General features: G+C 50.6%; 1 protein-coding gene across 1 annotated transcript; it reads left to right on the top strand.

Moving 5' to 3' along the window:
• The first annotated feature begins 487 nt into the window (after positions 1–487).
• On the top strand, positions 488–26,539 carry LOC133357911 (bifunctional polynucleotide phosphatase/kinase-like). The gene is made up of 19 exons (XM_061576091.1): positions 488–576; positions 6,499–6,627; positions 7,469–7,515; positions 7,801–8,028; positions 8,529–8,820; positions 10,201–10,304; positions 11,240–11,319; positions 12,104–12,161; positions 13,746–13,853; positions 14,534–14,605; positions 15,021–15,069; positions 16,436–16,506; positions 17,667–17,759; positions 18,161–18,257; positions 18,508–18,569; positions 18,831–18,940; positions 20,028–20,115; positions 20,676–20,737; positions 22,205–26,539. Exons 2-19 carry the CDS (start codon positions 6,501–6,503, stop codon positions 22,323–22,325), a joined length of 1,869 nt encoding a protein of 622 aa, XP_061432075.1. The 5' UTR covers positions 488–576; positions 6,499–6,500; the 3' UTR covers positions 22,326–26,539.
• The last annotated feature ends 698 nt before the right edge of the window (positions 26,540–27,237 follow it).

Here is a 27,237-nt window from a genome sequence, read left to right as displayed (position 1 = left end):
ATATAATATTTGATTATGTTTTATTTTTATGACTTTATTACTTCCCATCTACGTGACTTTACCGAAAGAACCAAGAAGATGGACCCAAAGAATATTCAGATTCTGGTTAATGCCGTTACTAATACGGTCTATGAAATCCAGTGTAAACAATGCCCCCGTGCTTATACGTTGTACGGAATCTGTCCTCCGCGTCATCGCCTTTCCCATTGCGAGGCGCGCTGCGACGATGCAACTTGTCAATAAGTAAAATGCCCCTGGGGCCCCTTTGATGCGCTGGGGGGAGAGGGGTGACCGCGGCGCCGTTGAAAGCTGCGCCCCGAGGGCATCTTGCGTCTCCAAGTGTCTCCGTCCTCTCTCGTGTCTGAGCGCAGAGTGTAGGGGGAGGTTGAATCGAGGAGGATTGACGCTTGGTGTGGAGCGAGCTCTGTTGTTGATTGTTGTTGTTGATTTGTTGTTTATTGTTGTTCTGTTGTCGTTATAATAGCGATTTAATATAATTTAGCGGCATTCAAGTGCGCGCTTTTGAGCCGTTCGCCCGCTGGCCTGCAAGTTGGAATCGGTCAACTTTGAATCGCGGTGAGATGTCCGTTCCCGTGTGATGTGAGTGACGGTGGTGGTGATGGTGGTGATGATGATGGTGGGATGGTGATGGTGGGGGTGGTGGTGATGATGATGGGGGTGATGATGATGGGGGTGATGATGATGGGGGTGATGATGGTGGTGGGGTGGTGATGGTGGGGTGGTGATGGTGGTGGGGTGGTGATGATGGGGGTGGTGGTGATGATGCTGGTGATGATGATGGGGGTGATGATGGTGGGGGTGGTGGTGATGATGATGGGGGTGATGATGGTGGTGGTGATGATGATGGGGGTGATGATGGTGGTGATGATCATGGGGTTGATGATGATGGGGGTGATGATGATGGTTATGTAGATGATGGGGGTGATGATGGTGGTGATGATGATGGGGGTGATGATGATGGTGGTGGTGGTGGTGATGATGATGGGGGTTATGATTATGGGGCTGATGATGATGGTTATGATGATGATGGGGGTGATGATAGTGGTGATGATCATGGGGTTGATGATGATGGGGGTGATGATGATGGTTATGTTGATGATGGTGGTGATGATGATGGTGGTGATGATGATGGGGGTGATGATGATGGTGGTGATGATGATGGGGGTGATGATGGTGGTGGTGATGATGATGGGGGTGATGATGGTGGTGATGATCATGGGGTTGATGATGATGGGGGTGATGATGGTGGTGATGATGATGGGGGTGATGATGATGGTGGTGGTGGTGGTGATGATGATGGGGGTTATGATTATGGGGCTGATGATGATGGTTATGATGATGATGGGGGTGATGATAGTGGTGATGATCATGGGGTTGATGATGATGGGGGTGATGATGATGGTTATGTTGATGATGGTGGTGATGATGATGGTGGTGATGATGATGGGGGTGATGATGATGGGGGTGATGATGATGATGATGGGGGTGATGATGATGGGGGTGATGATGATGGTTATGATGATGATGGGGGTGATGATGGTGGTGGTGATGATCATGGGGTTGATGATGATGGGGGTAATGATGATGGTTATGATGATGGGGGTGATGATGATGGTTATGTAGATGATGGGGGTGATGATGATGGGGGTGATGATGATGGTTATGATGATGATGGTTATGATGATGATGGTTATGATGATGATGGGGGTGATGATGGTGGTGGTGATGATGGGGGTGATGATGATGGGGGTGATGATGATGGGGGTGATGATGGGGGTGATGATGATGGGGGTGGTGATGATGGTGGTGGTGATGATGGGGGTGATGATGATGGTGGTGGTGATGATGGGGGTGATGATGATGGGGGTGATGATGATGGGGGTGATGATGATGGTGGTGGTGATGATGGGGGTGATGATGATGGTGGTGGTGATGATGGGGGTGATGATGATGGGGGTGATGATGATGGGGGTGATGATGATGGGGGTGATGATGATGATGGTGGTGGTGATGATGGGGGTGATGATGATGGTGGTGGTGATGATGGGGGTGATGATGATGGGGGTGATGATGATGGGGGTGATGATGATGGGGGTGATGATGATGGGGGTGATGATGATGATGGTGGTGATCATGATGATGGTTATGATGATGGGGGCGATGATGATGGTTATGATGATGATGGGGGTGATTATTGTTATGATGATGATGACGGTGGTGATGATGATGGTGATGGGGGCGATGATGATGGTTATGATGATGATGGGGGTGATTATTGTTATGATGATGATGACGGTGGTGATGATGGTGGTGGTTGATGATTATGGGGGCGATGATGGTTATAATGATGATGGTGGGGGTGATGATGGTGGTGGTGATAATGACGGTGGTGATGATGGTGGTGGTTGATGATGATGGGGGTGATGATGGGGGTGATGATGATGATGGGGGTGATGATGATGATGATGATGGTTATGATGATGGGGGCGATGATGATGGTTATGATGATGATGGGGGTGATGATTGTTATGATGATGACGGTGGTGATGATGATGGTGATGGGGGTGATGATGACGGTGGTTGATGGTGATGGGGGTGATGATGACGGTGGTTGATGATTATGGGGGTGATGATGATGGGGGGTGATGATGGTGGTGGTGGTTGATGATGGTTGTTGTCCGTGTGCTAGCGACTGTTTGCAAGGCCTCCGCCTCGGTCGGCTCGGCCTTAAATACGAACTTGCCGCGGTGTATAAAACCACCCAGTCCCGAGCGCCATGCCGGCCTTGAATCTGTGCTCGCTCACAGCTCTTACGATTTTGGGATGCCACTTGAGCTAGTGCGCACAAAAATATTGAAAACTCATTGCTTCAGAAGTGCTTTTTTGTCTGGTTTGTTCCTCCCCCGCACCTCCGATTAGCGCGGTTGGCTACGTATGGAGCGAAAGAAGTTCAACATACCTACTGCAGAGACGAACACTACCCATAGACTCAACACTACCCATAGACTCAACACTACCCATAGACTCAACACTACCCATAGACTCAACACTACCCATAGACTCAACACTACCCATAGACTCAACACTACCCATAGACTCAACACTACCCATAGACTCAACACTACCCATAGACTCAACACTACCCATAGACTAACACTACCCATAGACTAACACTACCCATAGACTCAACACTACCCATAGACTCAACACTACCCATAGACTCAACACTACCCATAGACTCAACACTACCCATAGACTCAACACTACCCATAGACTCAACTCTACCCATAGACTCAACACTACCCATAGACTAACACTACCCATAGACTCAACACTACCCATAGACTCAACACTACCCATAGACTCAACACTACCCATAGACTCAACACTACCCATAGACTCAACACTGCCCATAGACTAACACTACCCATAGACTCAACACTACCCATAGACTCAACACTACCCATAGACTCAACACTGCCCATAGACTCAACACTACCCATAGACTCAACACTACCCATAGACTCAACACTACCCATAGACTAACACTACCCATATACTCAACACTACCCATAGACTAACACTACCCATAGACTAACACTACCCATAGACTCAACACTGCCCATAGACTCAACACTGCCCATAGACTCAACACTGCCCATAGACTCAACACTACCCATAGACTCACACTACCCATAGACTCAACACTACCCATAGACTCAACACTACCCATAGACTAACACTACCCATAGACTCAACACTACCCATAGACTAACACTACCCATAGACTAACACTACCCATAGACTCAACACTACCCATAGACTCAACACTACCCATAGACTCAACACTACCCATAGACTAACACTACCCATAGACTAACACTACCCATAGACTAACACTGCCCATAGACTAACACTACCCATAGACTAACACTACTCATAGACTCAACACTACCCATGAGACTAAACACTCCCATAGACTCAACACTACCCATAGACTCAACACATACTCATGAACTCAACACTACCCATAGACTCCACTACCCATAGACTAACACTACCCATAGACTAACACTACTCCATAGACTAACACTACCCATAGACTAACACTACCCATAGACTAACACTACCCATATACTCAACACTACCATAGACTCAACACTACCCATAGACTCAACACTACCCATAGACTCAACATACCCATAGACTAACACTACCCATAGACTAACACTACCCATAGACTCAACACTACCCATAGACTCAACACTACCCATAGACTAACACCTACCCATAGACTCACCACTACCCATAGACCTAACACTACCCATAGACTAACACTACCATAGACTAACACTACCCATAGACTACACTACCATAGACTCAACACTACCCATAGACTCAACACTACCCATAGACTCAAACACTACCCCATAAGCCTCAACACTACCCATAGACTCAACACTACCCATAGACTCAACCACTACCCATAGACTCAACACTACCCATAACTCAACACTACCCATAGACTCAACACTACCCATAGACTCACACACTACCCATAGACTCAACACATACCCATAGACTCAACACTACCCATAGACTCAACACTACCCATAGACTCAACACTACCCATAGACCAACACTACCCATAGACCAACACTACCCATAGACTCAACACTACCCATAGACTCAACACTACCCATAGACTCAACACTACCCATAGACTCAACACTACCCATAGACTAAACACTACCCATAGACTAACACTACCCATAGACTAACACTACCCATAGACTAACACTACCCATAGACTCAACACTACCCATAGACTCAACACTACCCATAGACTCAACACTACCCATAGACTAACACTACCCATAGACTAACACTACCCATAGACTAACACTACCCATAGACTCAACACTACCCATAGACTCAACACTACCCATAGACTCAACACTACCCATAGACTCAACACTACCCATAGACTCAACACTACCCATAGACTCAACACTACCCATAGACTAACACTACCCATAGACTCAACACTACCCATAGACTCAACACTACCCATAGACTCAACACTACCCATAGACTCAACACTACCCATAGACTCAACACTACCCATAGACCAACACTACCCATAGACTAACACTACCCATAGACTAACACTACCCATAGACTAACACTACCCATAGACTCAACACTACCCATAGACTCAACACTACCCATAGACTCAACACTACCCATAGACCAACACTACCCATAGACTAACACTACCCATAGACTAACACTACCCATAGACTAACACTACCCATAGACCAACACTACCCATAGACCAACACTACCCATAGACTCAACACTACCCATAGACTCAACACTACCCATAGACTCAACACTACCCATAGACCAACACTACCCATAGACTAACACTACCCATAGACTAACACTACCCATAGACTAACACTACCCATAGACCAACACTACCCATAGACCAACACTACCCATAGACTCAACACTGCCCATAGACTAACACTGCACCTCCGATTACCACGGTTGGCTATGTACGGTGCGAAAGAAGTTCATCATACAAGTACTGTACTGTACATATACTTTCAGAAATAAGTCTGTTCAAAGCAATATGAGGGGGAGATATTTGTATTTGCAGAGCAGTTAAATACATGCCTTAATGTTGAGGCATGTATCTAACAGAGTTTTATTTTTATTTGACATTAAGTGAAAAGGTTAAAGGTTTACCTGTTGCGTTAATGTTACGGTCGAAATTTTGATAATTTCAGTCTGGATGGACCTAGAGGGAGTCCTCATGCCTCGTGAAGTTGTGAGTGAATGGGTGAGTGAAGGGGTGAGTGACGGGGTGAGTGGGTGGGTGAGTGAATGGGTGAGTGAATGGGTAAGTGAAGGGGGTGAGTGGGTGGGTGAGTGAAGGGGGTGGGTGAGTGAAGGGGGTGAGTGGGGTAGGTGAGTGAAGGGGTGAGTGAATGGATAAGTGAAGGGGGTGAGTAAAGGGGGTGGGTGGAGTAGGGTAGGTGAGTGAAGGGGGTGAGTGGGATGGATGCATCTGCAATTATGTGGAATATTTGCTCTTTGCTGGCTATGCAAACTCATCATTGATGATCATCATTGATGTTTTCGACTCTGCAGACATTTGGAAGGCCCTGCCTGGGAGTCGTGTGTGTGTGTGTGACCCGGGTTCGATTCCTGCTCACGGCCAACACCAGTGACGATTATCTGAACCGGTGCTGAGCCTCCTCCCCTAGGTAGACTCAGCCTCCAATGAGTACCTGTGCGGTGTGTAAACATCGCCACTGGGAAGACAAAGGCGGCCGGGCGTGGTGCTGGCTACCCACCCCCTCGTGTGCCACAGTTCCGGCCTTCATAGATGCTACTCGCTAACAGCACTTGCCCCATCAGTCTGTTAAGGCTACGCGGTGGGGGATCTTTGTGTTTCTTCCACAGCAATGGAGTGCTTATTTGTGAGTAAGGAGGGCAGGCACACTCCCGTATCCCTCCCCGACGGGAAATCGATTCTCCTGGGCAGGGGAACAAACACGAAAATCATCGACCGAAAATGCGCACGCCAACAGGGTGAGTGTTTTAAAAATGAACGGTTACTACCCCGCCTGCTGTAACCCGTCCGGTATCCCTGGTCACCGTCGATTGCCCCCTGGAAGTACCGCACGGAACGTCAGAACGTCAGAATTTTTGCAATGTACGATGCGAGGGAGGATGTGGAATACAAATATTTTGCATACAGTAGACTCTCGATTACCCACGTGCGATTAATCTGATCGCGTCCCTCAGATTTTTACGTAAATTAATGGCTGTGGATTTTCCCTTAAGCCCAAATTTATCATCTAAAAACAGTTCTACATTGTTATTGTTGGAAGTGTTCATCACAAGTCACATGCTTAAACCGAACAAAAATGTTGCTCCGGTTAATCCGAAATCCATGTGATTGCCTCCACAGTACAGTAGTTGCCATATCATTACAACAGTGAGTGGAGTTTGATTGACGTTTATAGGCGTGGCTCTGCTGCTGGCATCCACTCAGTGGGCCGAGTCTTCTGCGCATCATCGATCGGCCGATCGTTAGTATTGGTTCTAAATCGAAATTGTCAGTTGTGCTTCATTTTGAGTGATTTATCCGATCGTTTATTTTGAGGGTTTTAATTTACGAAAACCGTGCGATGCCAGAGAGAAATTTAAGCTTGTCGTTTTAACTTTCAATCAGAAACTGGATATTATACGTGAATTAAAATATGTAATTTATACCAATATTAGTGTTTTTTGGCATAGAGATCTGCGGAAAATGTATATATTTTTTGTATTATCTGCGATTTTGAATTATGCGCAGCTGTCTTCCTCCCCGTCATTAGCGCGGATTTCCGATCGATGGCTGTGTTTTTTTGTTGTTGTTTGTGTGCAGTGGAGCTTATTGCTGACTACGGTTCCAAGACTGTGATGGTGAAAAGGGTGAGACCCGGATTGCTGCAAAGTTATTTGCCATCATGATCATCACTGTCAGCGGGAACAATAACAGCAGCTTCATCATCATTATCATCATCAGCAGCATTAGCAGCTGCATCGGTAAAACGGTAACATTGCCGTCATTAAAGCGGTGCTGTGATATACCGTTCGAGTTGAACTCCACGATAATCGCCTTGCCCGATTTCTATTTTGTTATTCTACGCGACGGAGGAGACGGGCGACGTCTCTCTCTCTCTTCCTCTCTCTCTTCCTCTCTCTCTGCACCCGCAGCTGGGGGTCAACCCCACGTGGGTGAGCGGCACGGAGCTCCAAGTGGGCGAGTCTGTGCGGCTCGCGGACGGTGGCGTCGTGCTCATGGTGAACGAGCGATACCCCTACAGCGTGATGTTTGGCGGGAGCGGCGGCGGTGGTGGCGGCGGCGGCGGCCAGAAAACCGCCTCCTCTCACTCGGCCTCCAAGCCTGGCGGCCGATCTGAGTCCCCGCGCAAAACCATTAAGGTGTGAGCCTTAGAATAAAACCCGCACTCGTCATGACCACCTTTCCGCCCGGACACTGCGTCCATCCTCCGATTGGCACGGTTGGCTACGTACGGCGCGACATAAGTTCAGCATACATACATGCATACATTCTGCTTAAAAGGCATACATACATACATGCATACATTATTCTTTAAAAGCCTCCATACATGCATACATTCTGCTGAAAAGGCATACATACATGCATGCATACATTATTCTTTAAAAGCCTCCATACATGCCTAAATTCTGCTTTAAAAGCATACGTACATGCAATGCATTTTCAAACTAGATGATTTAAAAGTGCGCCAGTGGCTTCCTAATATCGGAACGAAGAGCGTTCCAGATGGCCGCAGAAGCGTGTCTGAAAGCGTCGCAATTGCAAATCTCATTTCACTGGTGCCAAATTCACCGTGGCCACATGTTTTATAAATTTGACGCAAACGTATCGGCCGATTGCCTGCCTGCCGCGTGCGGCGCAGGACTTCTTCCCGAGCAAGGCGCCCAAGCGGTCGTCTGACGACCCGAAATCTGGCGACGCGAAGAGGACGCGCGTGGAGGAGTCGTTGGACGGCAACGAGGAACGGAGCGAGCGCGACTCGGGGGGCGAGGAGGAGGAGCAGGAGGACGAAGAGGAGGTGGCGGAGAAGTTGAGGAGCCTCCATGAGATCGCTCAGGGTTCAAAGGTCACGGCGACGATGACGGCAGCAACGGCGTCGTCGTCGTCATCGTCGTCATCATCGTCAAACGCTGTGGCGCTACCCGGCGGGAGAGGTGGGAAATCCGTCATCGTCCCGGAAGAAGTGTAGCTCAGAATCAGAATATTTATTTTATACTACAGATGTTCGGTAGAGGCACGGGGTTAGAACGCTACAACAACAAACACAACGCAGCAACACGATAGGAGGGCAAAGTATCGGAAAAATGTAATCTTACCAGGGTGTAAGGCCCCACTGAGTTATTAGCTTCTTTTTCAGAAGCGACTTGGCTACCACAAATGACAGCTCAACGAAGTGGCTTATCTCGTGCTACAAAATCATTTGAATAAGCGCGTGTTGTTTGGCATCGGCTCGCGTCTGACCGTCTCTCGCGCTAAGGGAGTAGACAACTGACGGACAGGGGAGAATGCGTCATGCGTTGCTGGAAAGGAATTCTGAACGACAGCACCCAAGGGAGCTTGCGTGCTGCCTCCCACTCGGCACAGGAGCAAGGCACGGCTCCCCGTATACGCCTCTTGTGCACGCTGCGCTAACGCCACTTTGCGCGTGCGATGCCCTCTGCTTTTGTCCAGAACAGAGGTTGAAAGTGTGGCCCGACTACAAATAAAAGGTCGAAACGGTGTGTGCGGAAGGGGCTGCCACGCTTTCAGTTCTGTTGAATCGGTGGTCGATACAAGGCTGAGAGCATTGCGCACGCAACGCGGTGGTCACATGGCACACCGCTGAGTGCCGTTACTTCCGGTTTGGATCAACAGTGGCTGTAGCTAAGGTGCCCGTTGTGTTGTTAGTGCACAGCTGTCAACCCATTTGGTTCACCCCGTATCCTTGTGCAGGGAAGTTTTGTTTTCAGGTCCATACAGCGTACAGCCGTTTCAATACGGGCAATATTTAGTTTTGTTTATTTGTTTGTGTTTCTCCCTTGTGATGGGACTTTCTAAGATGAACGTTGAGATTTTTCAGGGGCACGGGGTCACCAATAAGATAATATTTATTTTTCCTGGTCTCTTGAGTTTTTACGTGTTTAATCAAAGTAAAGGTGACTTGTTTTGGGTGTGTGTTGTTATAAGTTTGTGTGTGTGTTTATGGAGAGCGGTAGTGTATCGGTTAGCGCTACGCTGCGCTATGAACCCTGCGACCCGAGTTCAATTCCCGCTCGTGGCCAACAGCGGTGACTATTATCTGAACCGGTTCTGGGCATCCCCTGGGTCGACTCAGCCTCAAATGAGTACCTGGTGCGGTGTGTAATCATCGCCACTAGGGAGACGAAGGCGGCCGGGCGTGGTGTTGGCCACCCACCCCCTCGTGTGCCGTGCCGGCCTTCATAGGTGCCGCTCGCTAACAGCACTTGCCCCAACAGTCTGTTAAGGCTACACGGGGGATTTGTATCTTTGTGTTCATAAGCGTGCACGTTCGTGTAACGTGTTGGTGAATGCAGCGGATTCCGCACTTGGCTCTCCGTCCGCATGCACTCGCGACCGCTGGGAGAAGGAGGGAAACCTCCTGCTCTTCACCGCAAAGGGGGTCCGTGCGTCAGCTAAGGTGAGCGGCGATTCATTACGGCCGCGTTGGAGACACTGATGCGATCCATCGCCGCTACGAACCCCGGGGTCAAATGCACACATCAGTTGCCCGCCCGCGATTAAACCGGGTTCTCGAGGGTAAACCTGTCGACGATCTCAGCCCAGTCATCATTCACTTGTGTGTAGAGGCTGGTGTTTACAGAAAGCCATAGAACCCCGGAGGGACCTGTAGACTCAGAGACTCGTAGACTCGTACAGAATGAGTTACGATTAAACTGGGTTCTCCAGTAGAGTGAGTTGACCTGAGCCTGATCACCACGACCTTATGTGGAGGCTTGCATGCTTACAAAGAGACCTGTAGACTCACACATAGAGCCTTACCGATTCACACAGCGAGAGGTGTGATTGATGGGGTCAGCCCTGCCACCAATTACTTATGTAGAGACCCATACACCCACAGAGAGATCCACTGAGAGACCCATAGACTCACAAAGTGACCCATAGACTCTCTTTGAGACCCGCAGAGAGGCCCACAGAGAGACACAGAGACTCACATAGAGACCCATACACCCACAGAGACACCCACAGACCCAGAGAGACCCATAGATGTACATAGAGACCCATAGCCTCACAGAGAGACCCACAGACTCGCATTGACGCTCATAGATCCACAGAAAAACCCAGAGACTCAGATAGACCCATAGACTCACATTGAGACCCACGGAGAGATCCACAGAGAGACCCACAGACTCGCATTGAGACCCACAGACCCACAGAGAGATCCATACACTCGCATAGAGACTCACCGATCACTTAGGCCGAGTTGTGATTAAACTGGCTTCTCCAGTGTAGCGAGTTGATGGCCTCAGGCCAGTCACGAATGTCTCTACACAACAAACAGCTCATCACGTGAGATTACGTTTGTGGCTTATTGTGGATTCCCTCTGTGCTCAGGTTGCCGGCTTCGACATTGATTCAACCATCATCACCACCAAATCCGGACGCGTTTTCGCAACCGGACCTGATGACTGGAAGTGAGAAATATGATCGTGACGCTTTGTCAAAAAAATTGTATTTCTTTTCGGAAGGTTACCCCTCCAGAGTTGATGTTATCCTTCATCACCATGGTCACCGGATTTCAGCCACGTGTGATGAAACCGGGTGCTCAAATGTAGTGAGTTGTACGTATGTTAGAGTGGGCCCTCGGTTAACGATATTAATTGGTTGCACGACAAACATTGTCAATTGAAATTATCATTAATCGAATATAGGAGATACGCGTGAAAGTGCTTAATTTGAACCTAGACAATGGGAAGTTGATATTTTCCACCCTAAAAGCATAGCTTGCAATATTTAAACACGCAATTATAATAAATACACGTTATAAGAACTTGTTAAAGCGTTAATGATCTTACTTCACTTTTAAGCAAAAGTATTCAAGAGAACTGTTTCCTTAAGCAACGCACATCAAACGTTGAAAGCTAGCGGCCAGTTGCTCTCCAAGCGCTCATAAAAGAGTGAGTTGCTGAAGTCTGCCGAGTCCACTTAAGGGTTCTACGGCCGAAATTGGCCGGTCCGCGTGATATCACAAACGTATCGTTAATCGAAAATGAATCATTAATCGAAAATGTCTCGTTAATCAAGACAATGGGACCCCTATGGGAAATTATTATTCTGCTGCTGGCCACACTTAATCAGTGCTCCCCAAACTCCACTTGACTCCCCCAAGTCTGTGTGGCTCTACGGGGAATATTTGTGTTGTTTGTTGTACGTGTGAATGTCTGCGTGCGTCTTACGTGCGTGTGCGTGTGTGTGCAGGATCTTGTACCCCGAGGTGCCCAAGAAGCTCAAACACCTCTTGGAAGACGGCTACAAGGTACAGGCTCAAGGGGGCGGCACGTGGCCATCGGTAGCCCATCCCCTCCACCCCACCTCCTACCCCCCACCCCCACCTTGTTTCGAATTGAGCGGCCCGCCCCGATCGTTATCGCGATGTGTCACGACCGTGTTAAGTACCGCGGCAGCGAACATTAAAAATATGACCCCCGGACGTCTTTTGCCGTGGCAAGGCCACCATCGTGCGTGTTGGCGTGTCTGGCGTGTTGGCGTGCTGGCGTGTCCGGCGTGTCCGGCGTGTCGGCGTGTCACCACGTCCGGCATGTCAGCATGTCACCTTGTCCGGCATTTCGGCGTGTCCGCATGTCGGCGTGTCCAGCGTGTTGCCATGTCCGGCGTGCCGCCATGTTCGGCGTGTCGGCGGAGGGCGGAGGGCGGGAGGGGGTCCAATTTTGTGCCGAATTCCAAAATGACACCGTGACTATGTCGGGATGATACACACGGCAGGCAATTATTTCCCAACCGTGGCTCATTTTAATGCCCCACGTCACTCTTGCAAATGAGACTCCCATTCCTGGTCTCACGTATTCTCACCTAACAAAATCACCGTGTACGTATGTTGAACTTCTTTCGCACCGTACGTAGCCGACCGTGCTCATCGGAGGAGCGGATGTGTTCTCGTAGACTGGGCGGTGGTGGTGACCCACAGAGTTTCAAGGTCATAGACCTTGGGGGATGGGGGGGGTCATAGACCTTGAAACTTGATATTGAAAGATGCACGTCGCAAATACGTTTGCACCTACAGCCCCATTGTCAATCCACTGCTGGATGAGGCCCTCCCGACACCGTGCGGGTCGTGGAGATTGATAATTCGAGCATGCTTCATGACGTAGAGGCACAGAATTAGGCGGTCGCCCTCCAGCAGTGGAGGAGCGACGCTCGCAACAGTGAGCGGAGCGGTGGGCGACTAAAACGCAGCACATTAGCACGGTAGGGGGGGCAGCTGGTGCATCTGCCAGCCATCTCAGTTGGTCAACCCATGGCACCTGGGTCTGTCCCGTGACCTTTCAGCATCAAGCCTTCCACTTCACGCAATGCCATCAAAGTGCCCTGTAACACTATGAGACATCTCCTTTACCAGTGGCAAAATATAGTAGTAGGTTTTTACCCTTTCAACTGGTACAAAAACTGACACCTTTATATAAGGCATCATGTTTGCAATAACCACAACACAAGCAGTCAAAATGCAAACAAAAAGAAACAACTCTGATGATGGTAATGATATGCACTGTCCTTGAAGTTGATTGGTCCACACCTGAGACAGCTTTTCTTAGAGCCTAGTCTCCATTGGTGTTGGACCAGATGACGCCAGAAGGACAGTGCATATCATTACCATCATCAGAGTTGTTTCTTTTGTTTGCATTTTGACTGCTTGTATTGTGGTTATTGCAAACATGATGCCTTGTATAAAGGTGTCAGTTTTTGTACCAGTTGAAAGGGTAAAAACCTACTACTATGCCCTGTAACACTCAGCCTAACCTAGCTTGTCGCAATCTCCGTCGTGACATCACCGCCACTTAGTGATGAATTGTGGTTGTTGTCTGCCTGTGTGTGTGTGTGTCAGGTGGTGTTCTTCACCAATCAGATGGGAATTGCTCGCGGGAAACTGAGAGCTGATGAGTTTCAGGCCAAGGTGGAGTCAATTATAGTCACTCTGGGTCTGCCAGTTCAGGTGATGCTTGCATCATCAACATCATCAGCATCATCAACATCATCATCAGCATCAACAGCATCATCATTAGCATCATCAGCATCATCATCAGCATCATCAGCATGAGCATCATCATTAGCATCATCAACATCATCAACATCATCAGCATCATCAACATCATCATCATCAACAGCATTAGCATCATCATCAGCATCATCATCATCATCAGCACCATCATCAGCATCATCAGCATGATCATCATCATTAGCATCAACAGCATCATCATCAGCATCATCAGCATAATCATCATCAGCATTATCAGTCAAATCTATGATCACTGTAATCATCATCATAAAAATAATACAATTTTCACTCATAAGGTGCTTAAATGCCTCCGTGTCACATCCCATTTCAAACATTTGAAAAGGACTAACAGTGTCAATTGTCCCTGTGCGGCACAAAGTCTCTCAGCACCGGCCTGCAGGGTGGCCAATAGTCTGCCAGTAGGGGGCGAGAATTACTACTCTGTACCTATTCCCAATTACAGGTAATTTAAGACAAAGGCAGCCGGGCGTGGTGCTGGCCACTCACCCGTTTGTGTGCCGTGCCGGCCTTCATAGGTGCTCGTGAATAGCACTTGCCCCAGCGGTCTGTGGCTACACCACGGGGCGGTGGGGATCTTTGTCATTGTCTCTTTGCAGGTGTTCGTGGCGAGTGGACCTGGCTTGATTCGCAAGCCCATGCTGGGCATGTGGCACCACCTGATCCAGAAAGTGAGTGGGAACGCGTTCATTCCGTCCGCGTCTCCGTCCATCCGCTGTCTCCATCCAGCAGCGGATTTCATTTAGTTTCCCATTTACGTAATTCCCCAGGACTTCCTCGCCGAATCCGAAGACCCCTTTTTGCAAAAGGTGTCCCGCCTTGTGTTCGCAGTCGGGAGAGCGTGCGATAGCGATTGAGTAATTTGCGGCGTTGAGTTTTTAAATATACGTAAAATTTTGGACCGTGACGTGATCGGCGAGCCAATCGATGTCCCCGGCTCCTCCCTTCCTCAATCGGCGTCGCGGCAACTCGTGGCGTCCGCTGCCGGCGAAGCGGACGACGGCACGTGGTGTTGCCGCGGTCGCCATTAGCGCCCTTGCAGGCAGAATGGCGACGCAGTTCTTCCGTCCTCTCGTCCCCTCGTAGGCCAACGACGGAATCGAAGTCGACATCGGCAAGAGTCTGTACGTCGGAGGTGAGTGCGTGCGGAGGCGCTGCGGTTTGCCGCCGCAGGGGGGTGTCTCCCACATGGGCCGGGGTCAAGGCCAAGGGGCGGCAATGCGGCCCGGCGGTCGGTCGCGGCCGTTTGCCGGTTGCTGTTTGCGAGCGAGAGGTTTCCCGGTTCGAGTTCAGCGGCCGCCCCGGTTAATGCCACTGGTAGTGCATACCTGTCAACCTCTTATCAGTGCCCTATCTTATTACAGACCAACTCAGACCTTATTGGTCACCCCGTGCCCCTTAAAAATCTCAACATTCATCCTACAAAGTCCCATCACAAGGGAGAAACACAAACAAATAGACATTACATTTTTTGTTGCCCGCATTGAAACGGCTGTACGCCGTATGGACCTGAAAACTCAATTGCCCTGTACAAGGATACGGGGTGAACCCTATGGGTTGACGGCCATGGGTAGTGGCCGTCGACGGTAACGATACCGCCGCACGAGCGGGCGGCCCACGAACATCACGTGACGTCACTTGCTTAAAGAGGAGAGGCCCTTGCGTCGCCGGCGGGGAAAAATTTTGATCCCTCAGAGCCCGGCCCCTCGGTGTCCAATTCGTATAAAAGGCGGAGAGCCAGAGAGCTCGAGGCAGTGTTGGGGAGCCGAAGAGCGAAGAGCCAGTAAAGACTGAAGACCGGCCAGATAGATCCTGGAACTCCTCTGACCCGATGTCCTTCTCAGGGACTGGTCTGTCTGGCTGGGTGTCGTGACCTGCGCCTTGGCTGTGCCAGGTCAGGTAGCCTCCCCTAGCGCCTTTAACGGAGGACCTGGGAGCATAAATAGTTAGGCAGATAGCCTAGGGGTGTATCCCAGTCTAGTACGGGTGAAGGGGCCCTTACCCCTTCTCAGTGTTAGCCTGTTGAGTTATTATAAATAGTGCTGCCTCGACTACACACCGTCTCTGTCGTTCGTGAACCCACTACAAATGCAACATTCGTCAATACCGCTGTGAAGTGTGGCCTTATAAGGGAAAGTTTTCAGTCAGATGTTTCGGACAATGGCCCTTCTCCATGGCGCATAATCTTGCTGCTCCGATTATATTGTTTGTGCGCGTCCACCGCCATTCGAACACTCCGCCAAAATGTCGACGCCACCCCGCGTCACTGCGACGTCTAACCGCCCCCCGCCCCCCACGCGTGAAACAACTTAACACGACATGAACAATCGGTGACCGTGGGAACAAAAAATATCCGACATCGTCCTTGAAAAATGGAACGGACAGCAATCCGAAACGTTACGTTCAAAATCGTTTATTCCCGACGGCCGTCCCTGGCGCATCGCTACCGTGGCGACGTCCGCCCCCACCCCCATGCGTCCGCCCTTGTCCCGTGTTCGCAGATGCCGCAGGACGCCCGGCAAACTGGGCCCCCGGAAAGAAGAAGAAGGACTTCTCCTGCAGCGATCGCCTGGTGAGGAATCGGCACGGGGCGCACCGCAGCCGGCTCGGCGTTCGCGACGACAACGACGCACACCCCCCCCCCCCCCCCCACGCCGTGACGGTCCCAACGTCGGTAGCGTGGCGAGCCGTCGCAATGGGGGGGGGGCGCCGGTTTGTTCAGGGAAGCGTCGCCGAGTCACGCTGGCGAGGTGGTCAACGATAGCTCGACGAAGTGGCTCCTCGCGTGGAAATGTATCGCAGCCAAATACCGCGTGCGGTTTATCCGATGTGCGGATTTACCACGCACCGGAGATTTTTCTGCAAATAACGTGTGGATTTTTCTCAAGCCCAAATTAATAATCTAAAATATAAAAACAGTTCTATGTTGTTATTCTTTGAAATGTTCATTACAAATCACACGGTGCTCATACCGAACAATTATGTTCCTCCCGTTAATCCGAAATCCACGCGATCGCCCCTACAGTACAGTAGTTGCCATATCTTTACTACAGTGGGCGGAGTTTGATTGGCGTGGCTCTGCTGCTGTCATCCACTCAGTGGGCCGAGTCTTCTGCTGGGCGGGAGCAGGAAAGTGTCTCTATCGCTGAGCACGCGCGTCATCGATCGACGGTCGATCGTTAGTATTGGTTTTAAATCTGAAGTGTAACAATCGAGTGATTTATCCCATCATTTAATTTAGGTGAGTTTTCATTTATGAAAGCTGTGCGATGGCAGAGAAGCTTTAACATAATTTATACCTATACTCGTGGTTTTTGGCAATGAGATCCATGGAAAATAGATTTTTTTGGGATGTTCCGCTGTTTTGAATGATCCATGGCCGTCCTCCCCATCTTTAGCGCGGATAATCCAGAGCCTACCACACACTACTCGCGTGACGTTGATTCTAAATGTGGAGGGAAAAACCGAAGCAGCCGGAGAAAAATCCACGCGGCCATGGGGAGAGAGAGACACGCAAACTCCAAATATACAGCAGCAGCAGGTGTCAGGGTCGGGGTCGAACCCACGACCTCCTGTATACCAGGCGAGGTAGTTAACATCTCCTAGCCACCGTGGCACCCATACGGCACAAACACAAAGTTGGATACCGTTTCACAACGCAGTGGGTGCGTGTGGCCTTCGTCCCTTGACTACTACTATTACTATCATCACCGCCTTTGTCGTTTTTGTAAGTTTGCTCTCAACGTGGGACTCCCGTTCCACACTCCGGAGGAGATCTTCCTGGGATGGAAGACGGCACCCTACAGCCTGCCCGACTTCGACCCTGTGAGTCCGACCGCCAAAATAACAAAGACGCAGATTTGTAACGCAGCAGCAGCAGCAGCAGGCGCGATAAACCCACGGACAGAGCGTGAAGGCAGCCACAGCCGGCGTAACCAACAATTATTGCCCAAGCTCTGTGGCCCTATGCTGGATGTTTCACCAACTCCTTTAATGCCGGTGATGCTGGTAATGCCGATGACTCCCTCCCTCCCTGCTCACCCAACGCACAGCGAGTTCCATCTCTCAGCTGTTCCTCCCAGCCAGTGATGCTGCCGATGCTGCCGATGCTGTAGATGCTGCCGATGTTGTTCATACTGCTGCTGCTGCCAAGGCTGCTACTGCTGCTGATGATCATGCTGACGATAATGCTGATATCCTCCTCTGTCCCCCGCCCCCTCACCCAGCGCATGGTGAGCCCCAGCTCCCCTCTGTTCCTCCCGGCCACGGCCACGCTTTGCCACGAGGAGCCGGAGGTGGTGGTGGCGGTGGGATTCCCCGCAGGTGAGACGACGAAGCGGAATTGCAACTCCCAGAATCCCGTGTTGACAGCCGCCACCGATCGTCACGTTCGGTTCCCGTTGCCAGCGCCGCGCCGGCGTGGCGAGGCTGCCGCTGCCGATCGTCATCACGCGGCAAACAAATCATCGTCCTCGAATCATAATCGCCCGCCTCCTGTCGTTGTCGTCGTCACTGCTGCCATCGTCGCTGTCTCTCCGTGCGGGTAAAGTCGTGCGCGTGTTTGTCGTTGCAGCTGGGAAGTCGACGTTCTTCAAAGAGCACATGGTGTCCAAGGGCTACAGCTACGTGAACAGGGTACGGTGGTGATGATGATGACGATGGGCCTCCCCTTGGTCGACTCGGCCTCAAATGAGTACCCGTTGCTGTGCGTAGTTAACATGGCGGCTGAGGAGAGACAAAGGCGGCCGGGCGTGGTGCTGGCCACCCACCCCCTCGTGCGCCGTGCCGGATTTCATAGGCGCTGCTACTCGCGAAGAGCACTTGCCCCGACAGTCTGTTAAGGCTATGCGGCGGGGGGGATCTTCGTCTTTGTCTCTCTGTCGCCTGCTGTGCAAGGACACGCTGGGGAACTGGCAGAAGTGTGTGGCGGCGTGCGAGGAGGCCCTGCGTGGTGGACATGGGGTCGTGGTGGACAACACCAACCTGGAGGTGGACGCGCGGAAAAGGTGCCGGCGCCCCACCCCCTCGTCACTCAACGGCATCGGCTACAGCTGCCACTGCTACCACCGCTCTCTGCTGCGCGTCGTTATTATTATTATCATCGTCATCATTGCGCTTGTTTGCCTGGGAGAGCCTCGTCCAGTCTCTTGTACGCCAGCATGTGTGATCTTCTCGGCCACGGTCAATGCCCTCCCTTCTCTACGCGAAACGTGGACCCTTCCTAATGGAATATCTTCGTCGGTTAGAAACATTTAGGCTGGTCTGCCTACGATCCATCCTGGGTTTAAACCTGCAGGCTGGATTGTGTGCGGAGCTCACAAATCCTCGGAAGATCTGGACAAAGTCCCATCGGTGAGCTCCTCCGGCAGGCAAGGCTGCTTTGGCTGGGTCATGTAGCCCGCATGCCCAGCCACCGCATGCCTCAACAGCTTTTGTTCGGCCGGATCGAGGGGGCTAAACGGGCGCGGCACGGGCTAGAGAAGAGATGGAGTGATGTGGTACAGGAGGACGTGGAGCTGAGTGGACTTGCCGATGACTGGTACCAGCGGTGTCAAGATCGGCCTCTGTGGAGGAGGCTCGTGAAGGACGCTACTGGGCAGTTGGAGGTAGTCACCCTCCAACAACAACGGAGGGCGGAGGAGCGACGCTCACAACAACGTGCGGAGCGCCGGGTGACTAAAGCACAGCAAGTTGGTACAGTAGGGGGCACAGGTGGTGCATCAGCCAGTCATCTCGGTCATCTCAGTCAGTCGACCCGTGGCACCTGGGTCTGCCCCGTGACCTCCTGCCAGCGGGCGTTCGACACTTCACGTGGCCTCAAGGTGCACATAGCCTGGCACAAGCGTCGTGGTGATGTCACCGCCACTTAGTGGCGAATGGCGGTTGTTGTATCGTGTAGTGATAGTATTACTCTATGTGTTTGTGTGTGTTGTGTAGTGATAGTATTACTCTGTGGGGCTGTGTGTGGATTGTGTAGTGATAGTATTACTCTGTGGGTCTGTGTGTAGGTACGTGTATTGTGTAGTGAGAGTATTACTCTGTGGGGCTGTGTGTGTGTGTAATGGTAGTATTACTCTGTGGGGCTGTGTGTAGGTACGTGGATTGTGCACGGAAGGCTGGCGTCCCTTGCCGTTGCTTTCTGTTCACAACGACCTTCGAACACGCGATGCACAATAACCGGGTGAGTCTCGCAGTCGTCCACGCACTCACTCGTACACTCTCCAACTCGCTCGCTCAAACCACCCTGAACCATACAGTGTAGCCTTAACAGACTGTTGGGGCGAGTGCTGTTAGCGAGCACCTTTGGAGACCAGCATGCCACACGAGGGGGTGGGTGGCCAGCATCTCGCCAGGCCGCCTTTGTCTCCCTATTGGCGATGTTTACACTAGGTACTCATTTGAGGCTAAGTCGACCTAGGGGAGGCCCAGAACTGGTTCAGTGGTGTTGGTGGCCGTGAGAGGGAATCGAACTCGGATCGCCGGGTTCGTAGCGCAACGCGCCAACCGCTGCACCACCACTCCCTAATTGGGATCACACAGAGCAGCAGGAGCAGCAACAATATCGTTCCGTTACCGCTGCCAAAACCTGGCAGGACCCTCCTGCCAAACAGTCTTGAGACTCGAGTACGGCTTTGCTGGGTGAACCAGGGCAACAACAACGATAACAACAACAATAACAACAACAATAACAACGTGTGGTTTCTCGCTGTCTCTGTGTCTCCTTCGTCATGGCTCGGGCAGTTCCGCGAGGCCGTGGGCAAAGAGCACGTGCCGGTCAACGTGATGGTGATGAACGCCAGCAGGTTTGTCTCCCCCGCACGCCTGCATCCGCAACAAATAACAAGCGCCGTCATCATCGGCGTCGTCGTCATCGTGATCATCATTGTCGTCATCGTCGTGATCATCATTGTTGTCGTCGTCATCATCGTGATCATCATCATAATCGCCATCGTCATCATTATGATCATCGTCGTCGTCGTCATCATCATGATCATCATTATCGCCGTCGTTATCATCATGATCATCATCGCCATCGTCATCATCGTGATCATCATTATCGCCATCATCGTCATCATCATGATCATCGTCGTCATCATCATGATCATCGTCGTCGTCGTCATCATGATCATCGTCGTCATCATCGTGATCATCGTCGTCGTCGTCATCATCGTGATCATCATTATCGCCATCGTGATCATCGTTGTCGTCATTGCCATCGTCCAGTCACCATCTACCCGCTGCTGGGTGCATCAGCTCTGACTGTGGCGAAAGGAGGTGGGGGATGGGTACGATAGCCCTCGTGACGATGGTCCAGTGCGAGCCGACCTTGAGCCCGAAGTTGATTTATCATTAACAAAAAGAAAACGGCGGTAAAAAGTATTGGCTTTAGCCTCTCTGTCAATAAAACAGGAGTTGTGTTCAGATGTTCAAGTTCATGTATTAGGTATAGCCCTGTGAGCCATTCGGCTCTTGGTGCAACCGCAACAAACAAAAAAACAAAAACATGAACAAGAAAACATCTTAAAGTGAATATGTGACTGAGTGCAAACAGAAAATCCAAAAAAAGACAGCAAAATATTGCAGAAAAAGCACTGTACACCAACGTTGTGTGCAAAAATCCCAGTGGGATGCAAGTCAAACAACAACAACAACCACAAGACAACTTAGATTAAGGCCATCAGTCTTACTCCGTACTAGAACAAACAAACAAGGCCAACCCACCAAATAGAAACCTTTCGCAATGAATCAAATCTGCATTAACCACAAACAGTGCTTGTGGTAAACATGCAAACAAAAACTTGTTCTAATAATCTATGCATTGTCTTTGAAACCGATTGACCTACACCAATGACAGCCTTCTTTAGGGCTTAGTCTCACCAGTGTCTGGTGTAGGCCAATCAGTTTCAAAGACCATGCACACATTATAATCAGAGCAAGTTTGTTTCCATGTTCACCACCACATGTACCGTGCGTGGTTAATGCAGTACCTGATTCCTTGCAAAGGATATCAATTTGGCGTTTGAACATCTCAACACACAACCTGTTGTATTGCCAGACAAGGGTCAAACAACCTATTCTTACTTTTAATACTGGAGGCCTCGGCCACACGCGCACCTCCCGTTCCGCACACCGCCACCATCGCCAATTTAATAATTTCCGGGCACATCTTTTGTACGTTTGGTGACGAGCGTTTCACGGCGCCCCCAAGCGTCGCGTGCGCCGCGTGACATTCCTTTTTTTGTCCTCTGCTGCCCGCGGACCCTTTGCAGGAACAAGTACGTGCCGCCCACGGCGGACGAAGGCTTCAGTGAAATTGTCCGCATCAACTTTGTGCCCAATTTCACCGACCCGGAGCTCGGCGCGCTCTACCGCCAGTTCTCCGAGGGTTAGGCCCAGTGAGAGCAAGCGGGGCTCTCGGCTGCCCGGACCACGGCGACCGCTGCCTGGTGACAGCGGGGAGTGACGGGGGGGGGCGGCAGTGGTAATTTAGTAAGTGAACGCTGTTGATGAAAATTATGAGCTTGTCTTAAATTCCGGTGACAACGGTGGCAACGGGTGGAAGAGAATCGTGGGCAATGACTACGACTAACCATCACCACCACCACCATCGTAACCAACACCATCATCACTACCACCATTGTCACCACCACTATCATTGTCACCGTCACCGCGATTATCACCACCACCGCTATCATCATTATCACCACCATCACCATCATCACCACCATCATCATTACCATCATTACCAACATCATTACCAACATCACCACCATCATCATTACCACTATCGTCACCACTACCATTATCGTCACCATCATCACTATCATCATCACCACCACCACCAGCGACCCACCAGAGATTACAGAATGACTGTGACGAGACAATTAACGAGTCTGAACGAAAGATAATTCCGTAGCCTAATCATTAAATAACTATAAGTTTCTCATTACATGTTTGACTGCTGTAGTCAACAAGGACTAAGAGAATAACTCCATGAGGTACACCGACTCAGACTCGACGGCTCGACTGTGCCATCGACTGGGCTGTTACGATGACTGACATATCAAACGCCGATGAAGCTTTGAACAGGTAAGTGCGTTGAGCGATCATGAAGTGAATCGACAAGCCCCTTCGGCTTTCAGGCGTTCCGAATTCTTTCTGGCAGCGATCACGTAATGATTATGCAATCGTCACGCATGTCCACGTGCTGCCGTCGACGCCAATCCGCTGCTGGATGAAGGCCGTGCCGTGCCGTGCCGTGAACTCACCAGGACTGTGTAGGCCTCAACGGGGGGGACGTTTGATTGCCCCGGAGGGGAGAGTGCTGGAAGAAGATGGTTTCTAGACTCTTGGAAGACATTTGGGGCAAAGTATGTACGCATGTGTGTTGGACTTCTTTCGCACCGTACGTAGTCAACCGCGCTAATCGGAGGTGTCGGGGGAAGGGCAGCAAACCAAACGCACAAAACTGTTCTAAAGATGCGAGTTTGTCAATCGAGATGATGGCTCCGGTGGCGTCTTGATATCGGAAGGAAGAGCGTTCCAGACGGACGCACAAGCGCATCTGAAAGCGCCGCGCGACGCAATGATCACCGTCTCTGTTCGATGGCCGAGCTAAAAGCCGGTGCTTCTGCAAGGATGAGCGGAGTTGGCGTGATGATGGTTCATGTTCCTTGTTTATCGAAGGTGCGAAAAATTGTGAAACGGACAAAAACAAATTGCGTTTCGTGTCATAAAGCTCTCAGCCTTATCCAGACCACCAGCTGAAAAGAACTGAATGTTTGGTCATTTTGTCGGTAAGATCACCGACTCGGCGAGTTGAGATGGTGAGGCCTGTCCCAACGGGGGTGGGGGCGGTGATACGGAGACACACCCGATGACCGTTTTCACCTCCCGTTAAGACTTCATGAGTAGAGGCACAGTCAACAATGAAAAAAACAATAATTGGCTTTAACCCTTTCTGGTAATAAAGCAGAAGGTGTTAAGATGTCCAAACAACAAATAGATAACTCCAGCAAGGCATCAGGTATGCATTAACCGCACGTGCTTGTGGCAAGATACGCTCCATCACCAAACAGACACCGGGTCTAACACTGCTGGTGAGACTAGGCCATCAAGAAGGCCGTCTCTGGCGTAGGCCAATCGGTTTCAAAGACAACGATCAGATACCTTGCAATCGGTGTTTGGTGTGTGCACATCTTAACACCTGATACAGTACAGAGAGTCCTCTACTTACGAACATTCAACGTACGAACTTTCAGAGTTACGTAGTTGCCCGTTCGGACCGAGAGTCGTAAGTTCAACCGCCGCGCAATAGATGGCGGTGGTGGCATCTACGTCTGCAGAACGTGAAGAACCAGCGGCATCTACAGGAGATCGTACAACTTTTAAAGGCATTCCCCGTGTTTGAGTGTACACGCCGTACGACGTGTTTGGAATCGATGGGAGTAAAGTTGGAACTTACGAACAAATCGACTTACGAACAGAACCTCTGGAACCTGCCTCGTTCGTAAGGAGAGGAGTCCCTGTGCTGGCAGACAGGCCCCAGAGACACGGTCAATCGGTGTTCACTGCTGCCATGATTCCTCCGGTGGAGCCCGGTATATGGAGAGGCCTTTGCACTGTGGTGGGAGGCAGGGGACCCCGCTAGCCATGGGCTTCAGGTGACAACCGCCTTTTGTCCAGGACGAAGAGAACCCATAACAGCAGTAAAGTCTCTTTGCATCCGGCCTGCATGAGTGCCACGGTGGCGAGATGTTAACTACCTCGCCTGGTATACGGGAGGTCGTGGATTCGGGCCCGGCCGTGACGATGCCTGCTGTATAGTTGGAGTTTGTGTGTCTCTCCCCGCGAGCTCGTGGATTTTCCTCCGGATCCTCCGGTTTTTCCCTCCACGTTTTTAGAATCAACATCACGTGTGTTAAAGCATTTGGCTGCTGCTGTAAATTTCCACGTGGCGATCAGCCGCCGCTTCGTTAAGCTATGATTTGTGGGAGCCAGGTCACTTGTGAACAAGTATAACCCGTAAAAACAAAGTTTTTCACTATAAATCCTTTATATGCGTGGCGGCTAGAGTCCTCTCGTCCTCTGGCTTGAGATGGCTGCCACTTATGGGTCAGATGATTGCATGGCACCATTAAGCAATTGGTAATTAAATATAATATTTTTGTCCTGAAAAGTGTAAAATTTCGGGAATTTTTTTCACGAACATTAATTGTTACGCACAACGAGTCTGTGTGGAAAATGTCAGCTCGATTGGATCACGGGAAGTGGGTTAAAACACGACCGAAAGATTTGCACGGTCGTAAGCAAGTAAGCAAGCAAGCAAGTGAACTTAATATAAAGTATTTAAAAAGAGCTAAATAGCTCAGTGGGCCTTAATCGCTAAAATAAAAATAGTTTATAAGTTGTGTTTCTGTTATGGGTTCTCTTTGTCTGTTGCAGATTCGAATTGAAATAGCCACAGGCAAGAGGAAAGTTTTTTTTTTTGTGAGCCCAGACCTCGCTAGGTATGTCACTTGCCGGTACCACCTGAGGTGGCTGATTTTCAGCGGTTCCAGTTTCTGTACGTGGCCAAATAACGGCGAGTTATGCGGTTAACCACATAACGTCCCACGCGCCATGGTTAACCACATAACTCACCAGAATTGTCTCGGCGTGCGTCAATAAATGGGCACGACTGAAGTTGTCCTGTCTCGGTTGGTACCGACGTCTGCTCCGGCCCAGGGATTACTTCCTCGCTCGGGACCTGGGCTTGCAAGTCCCTCTCGAGACGGATTATCGTGACTCTGCGAGGCCTTCACGGCTAACAGCGCGGTGACAAGTCCTGCGTGTCTGCTGTTTCTGCTCATTCGCGCAACAAACGCACGCTTGAATAGAGGCTTGAGAAAACAGCAGCAGCAGCAGTGATATATCCACTGCTGGATGAAGGCCTCCCGACCGCCGTGGTCTCGCGGTGCAAAGCGGTTGAAGCTGATCGAGTGGGTTCGGCTTTCTCGCTTCTCACCTGTGCGTCGTCATCTACGTTGAGCTCAGCCTCAAGCGGCTATTAAGATGTGCACTGATGACATTCTTGAACGTGTTTCATCGTCAGCCACGGTCAATCCACTGTTGGATGAAGGCCTCCGCAAGCTACCGCCACCCTTTTAACGGTCCTTGCGACGTAGTGATCCACCCGAGGCCGGCTGATTCCATCGCTCCACCTCCTCGATGGACGTCCCTATGTGTATCTGGATTACAAAACATTAACAAAAACGTCGTGGTATATTCAATCGATAAGGCTTTTGTTCAGCTGACACATGTCCATGAAGTAAAAACAACAAGAACCGGGACACAAAAACTAAATATGAATGAAAATAAAAGCTGCACTCCGATCCTGTCATCGCTGCCTCCCGCTGTGATTGATTTGAAGTTGGACGCCTGTATCGGCCTGCGTGGCGCGTGGGACGCACCGATTCCACACTCGGCTGCCATGCTGCTTGCGTTGTGGCCGAAACGTCGTGAGAATTGTATTTTATTACGTTTTATATTTGTATTATTTTATTACTTCCCTTCTACGTGACTTTACCGAAAGAACCAAGAAGATGAATCCCTGCAGTCACGAAAGCTTTAAATTGAAATGCTTCTCATTCTCAAGTTCAGCTGTTGCCCGGGGACAGCGACCGGACAACGCGTTCGAGCGTGTGGATCAGGGGACGACTTTTACCGGACACCGGGTGGCGGACAGGAGAAGACCGGCCCTTCTCCTGTCCGCCGGCCCGTCTCCTGTCTGCCCTCGTCATGTCACCATCGTGATCCTCGTCACCCGGTGTCCGGTAAAAGTCGTCCCCCGCTCCACACTTGACCGCGAGCGTCCGTGCAAGCTTCTCAACGTCTCCCTCGCGTCCCTTATCCCGAGCCTCGGGCTGGCGCAGGGGGTCGCCAAATGCACGTCTCAGGGGCCGCGTGCGTCGCTTTGCGGACTGACGCTTCGTGACGTAATGTGTGTACGTGTGTGTTCACGTGCATTGTGACGTAACGTGTGTACGTGTGTGTTCACGTGCATTGTGACGTAACGTGTGTACGTGTGTGTTCGCGTGCACTGTGACGTAACGTGTGTACATACTATCTACGCATTCACGGGCATTGTGACGTAACGCAACGGTTTACTTGGCCACGCACAGCGGAACGAGCCCTGAAGTGGGATTGAGGCTCCAGTGCAGGGGCGGTTTCTTCATTAGGGCGATTGGGCGACGCACCACCAATGTCATTCAACCACAGAGTTACGCTAGCCGTCACTGTGCCTCTGGATATAGTCCAATCA

This window comes from Lethenteron reissneri, chromosome 60, assembly GCF_015708825.2.
Source record: "Lethenteron reissneri isolate LAM-NWPU_2019-01 chromosome 60, ASM1570882v1, whole genome shotgun sequence".
NCBI classification, from domain to species: domain Eukaryota; kingdom Metazoa; phylum Chordata; class Hyperoartia; order Petromyzontiformes; family Petromyzontidae; genus Lethenteron; species Lethenteron reissneri.
The sequence above is the reverse complement of the archived record's forward strand: the minus strand, read 5'-3'. Positions and strand labels throughout refer to the sequence as shown.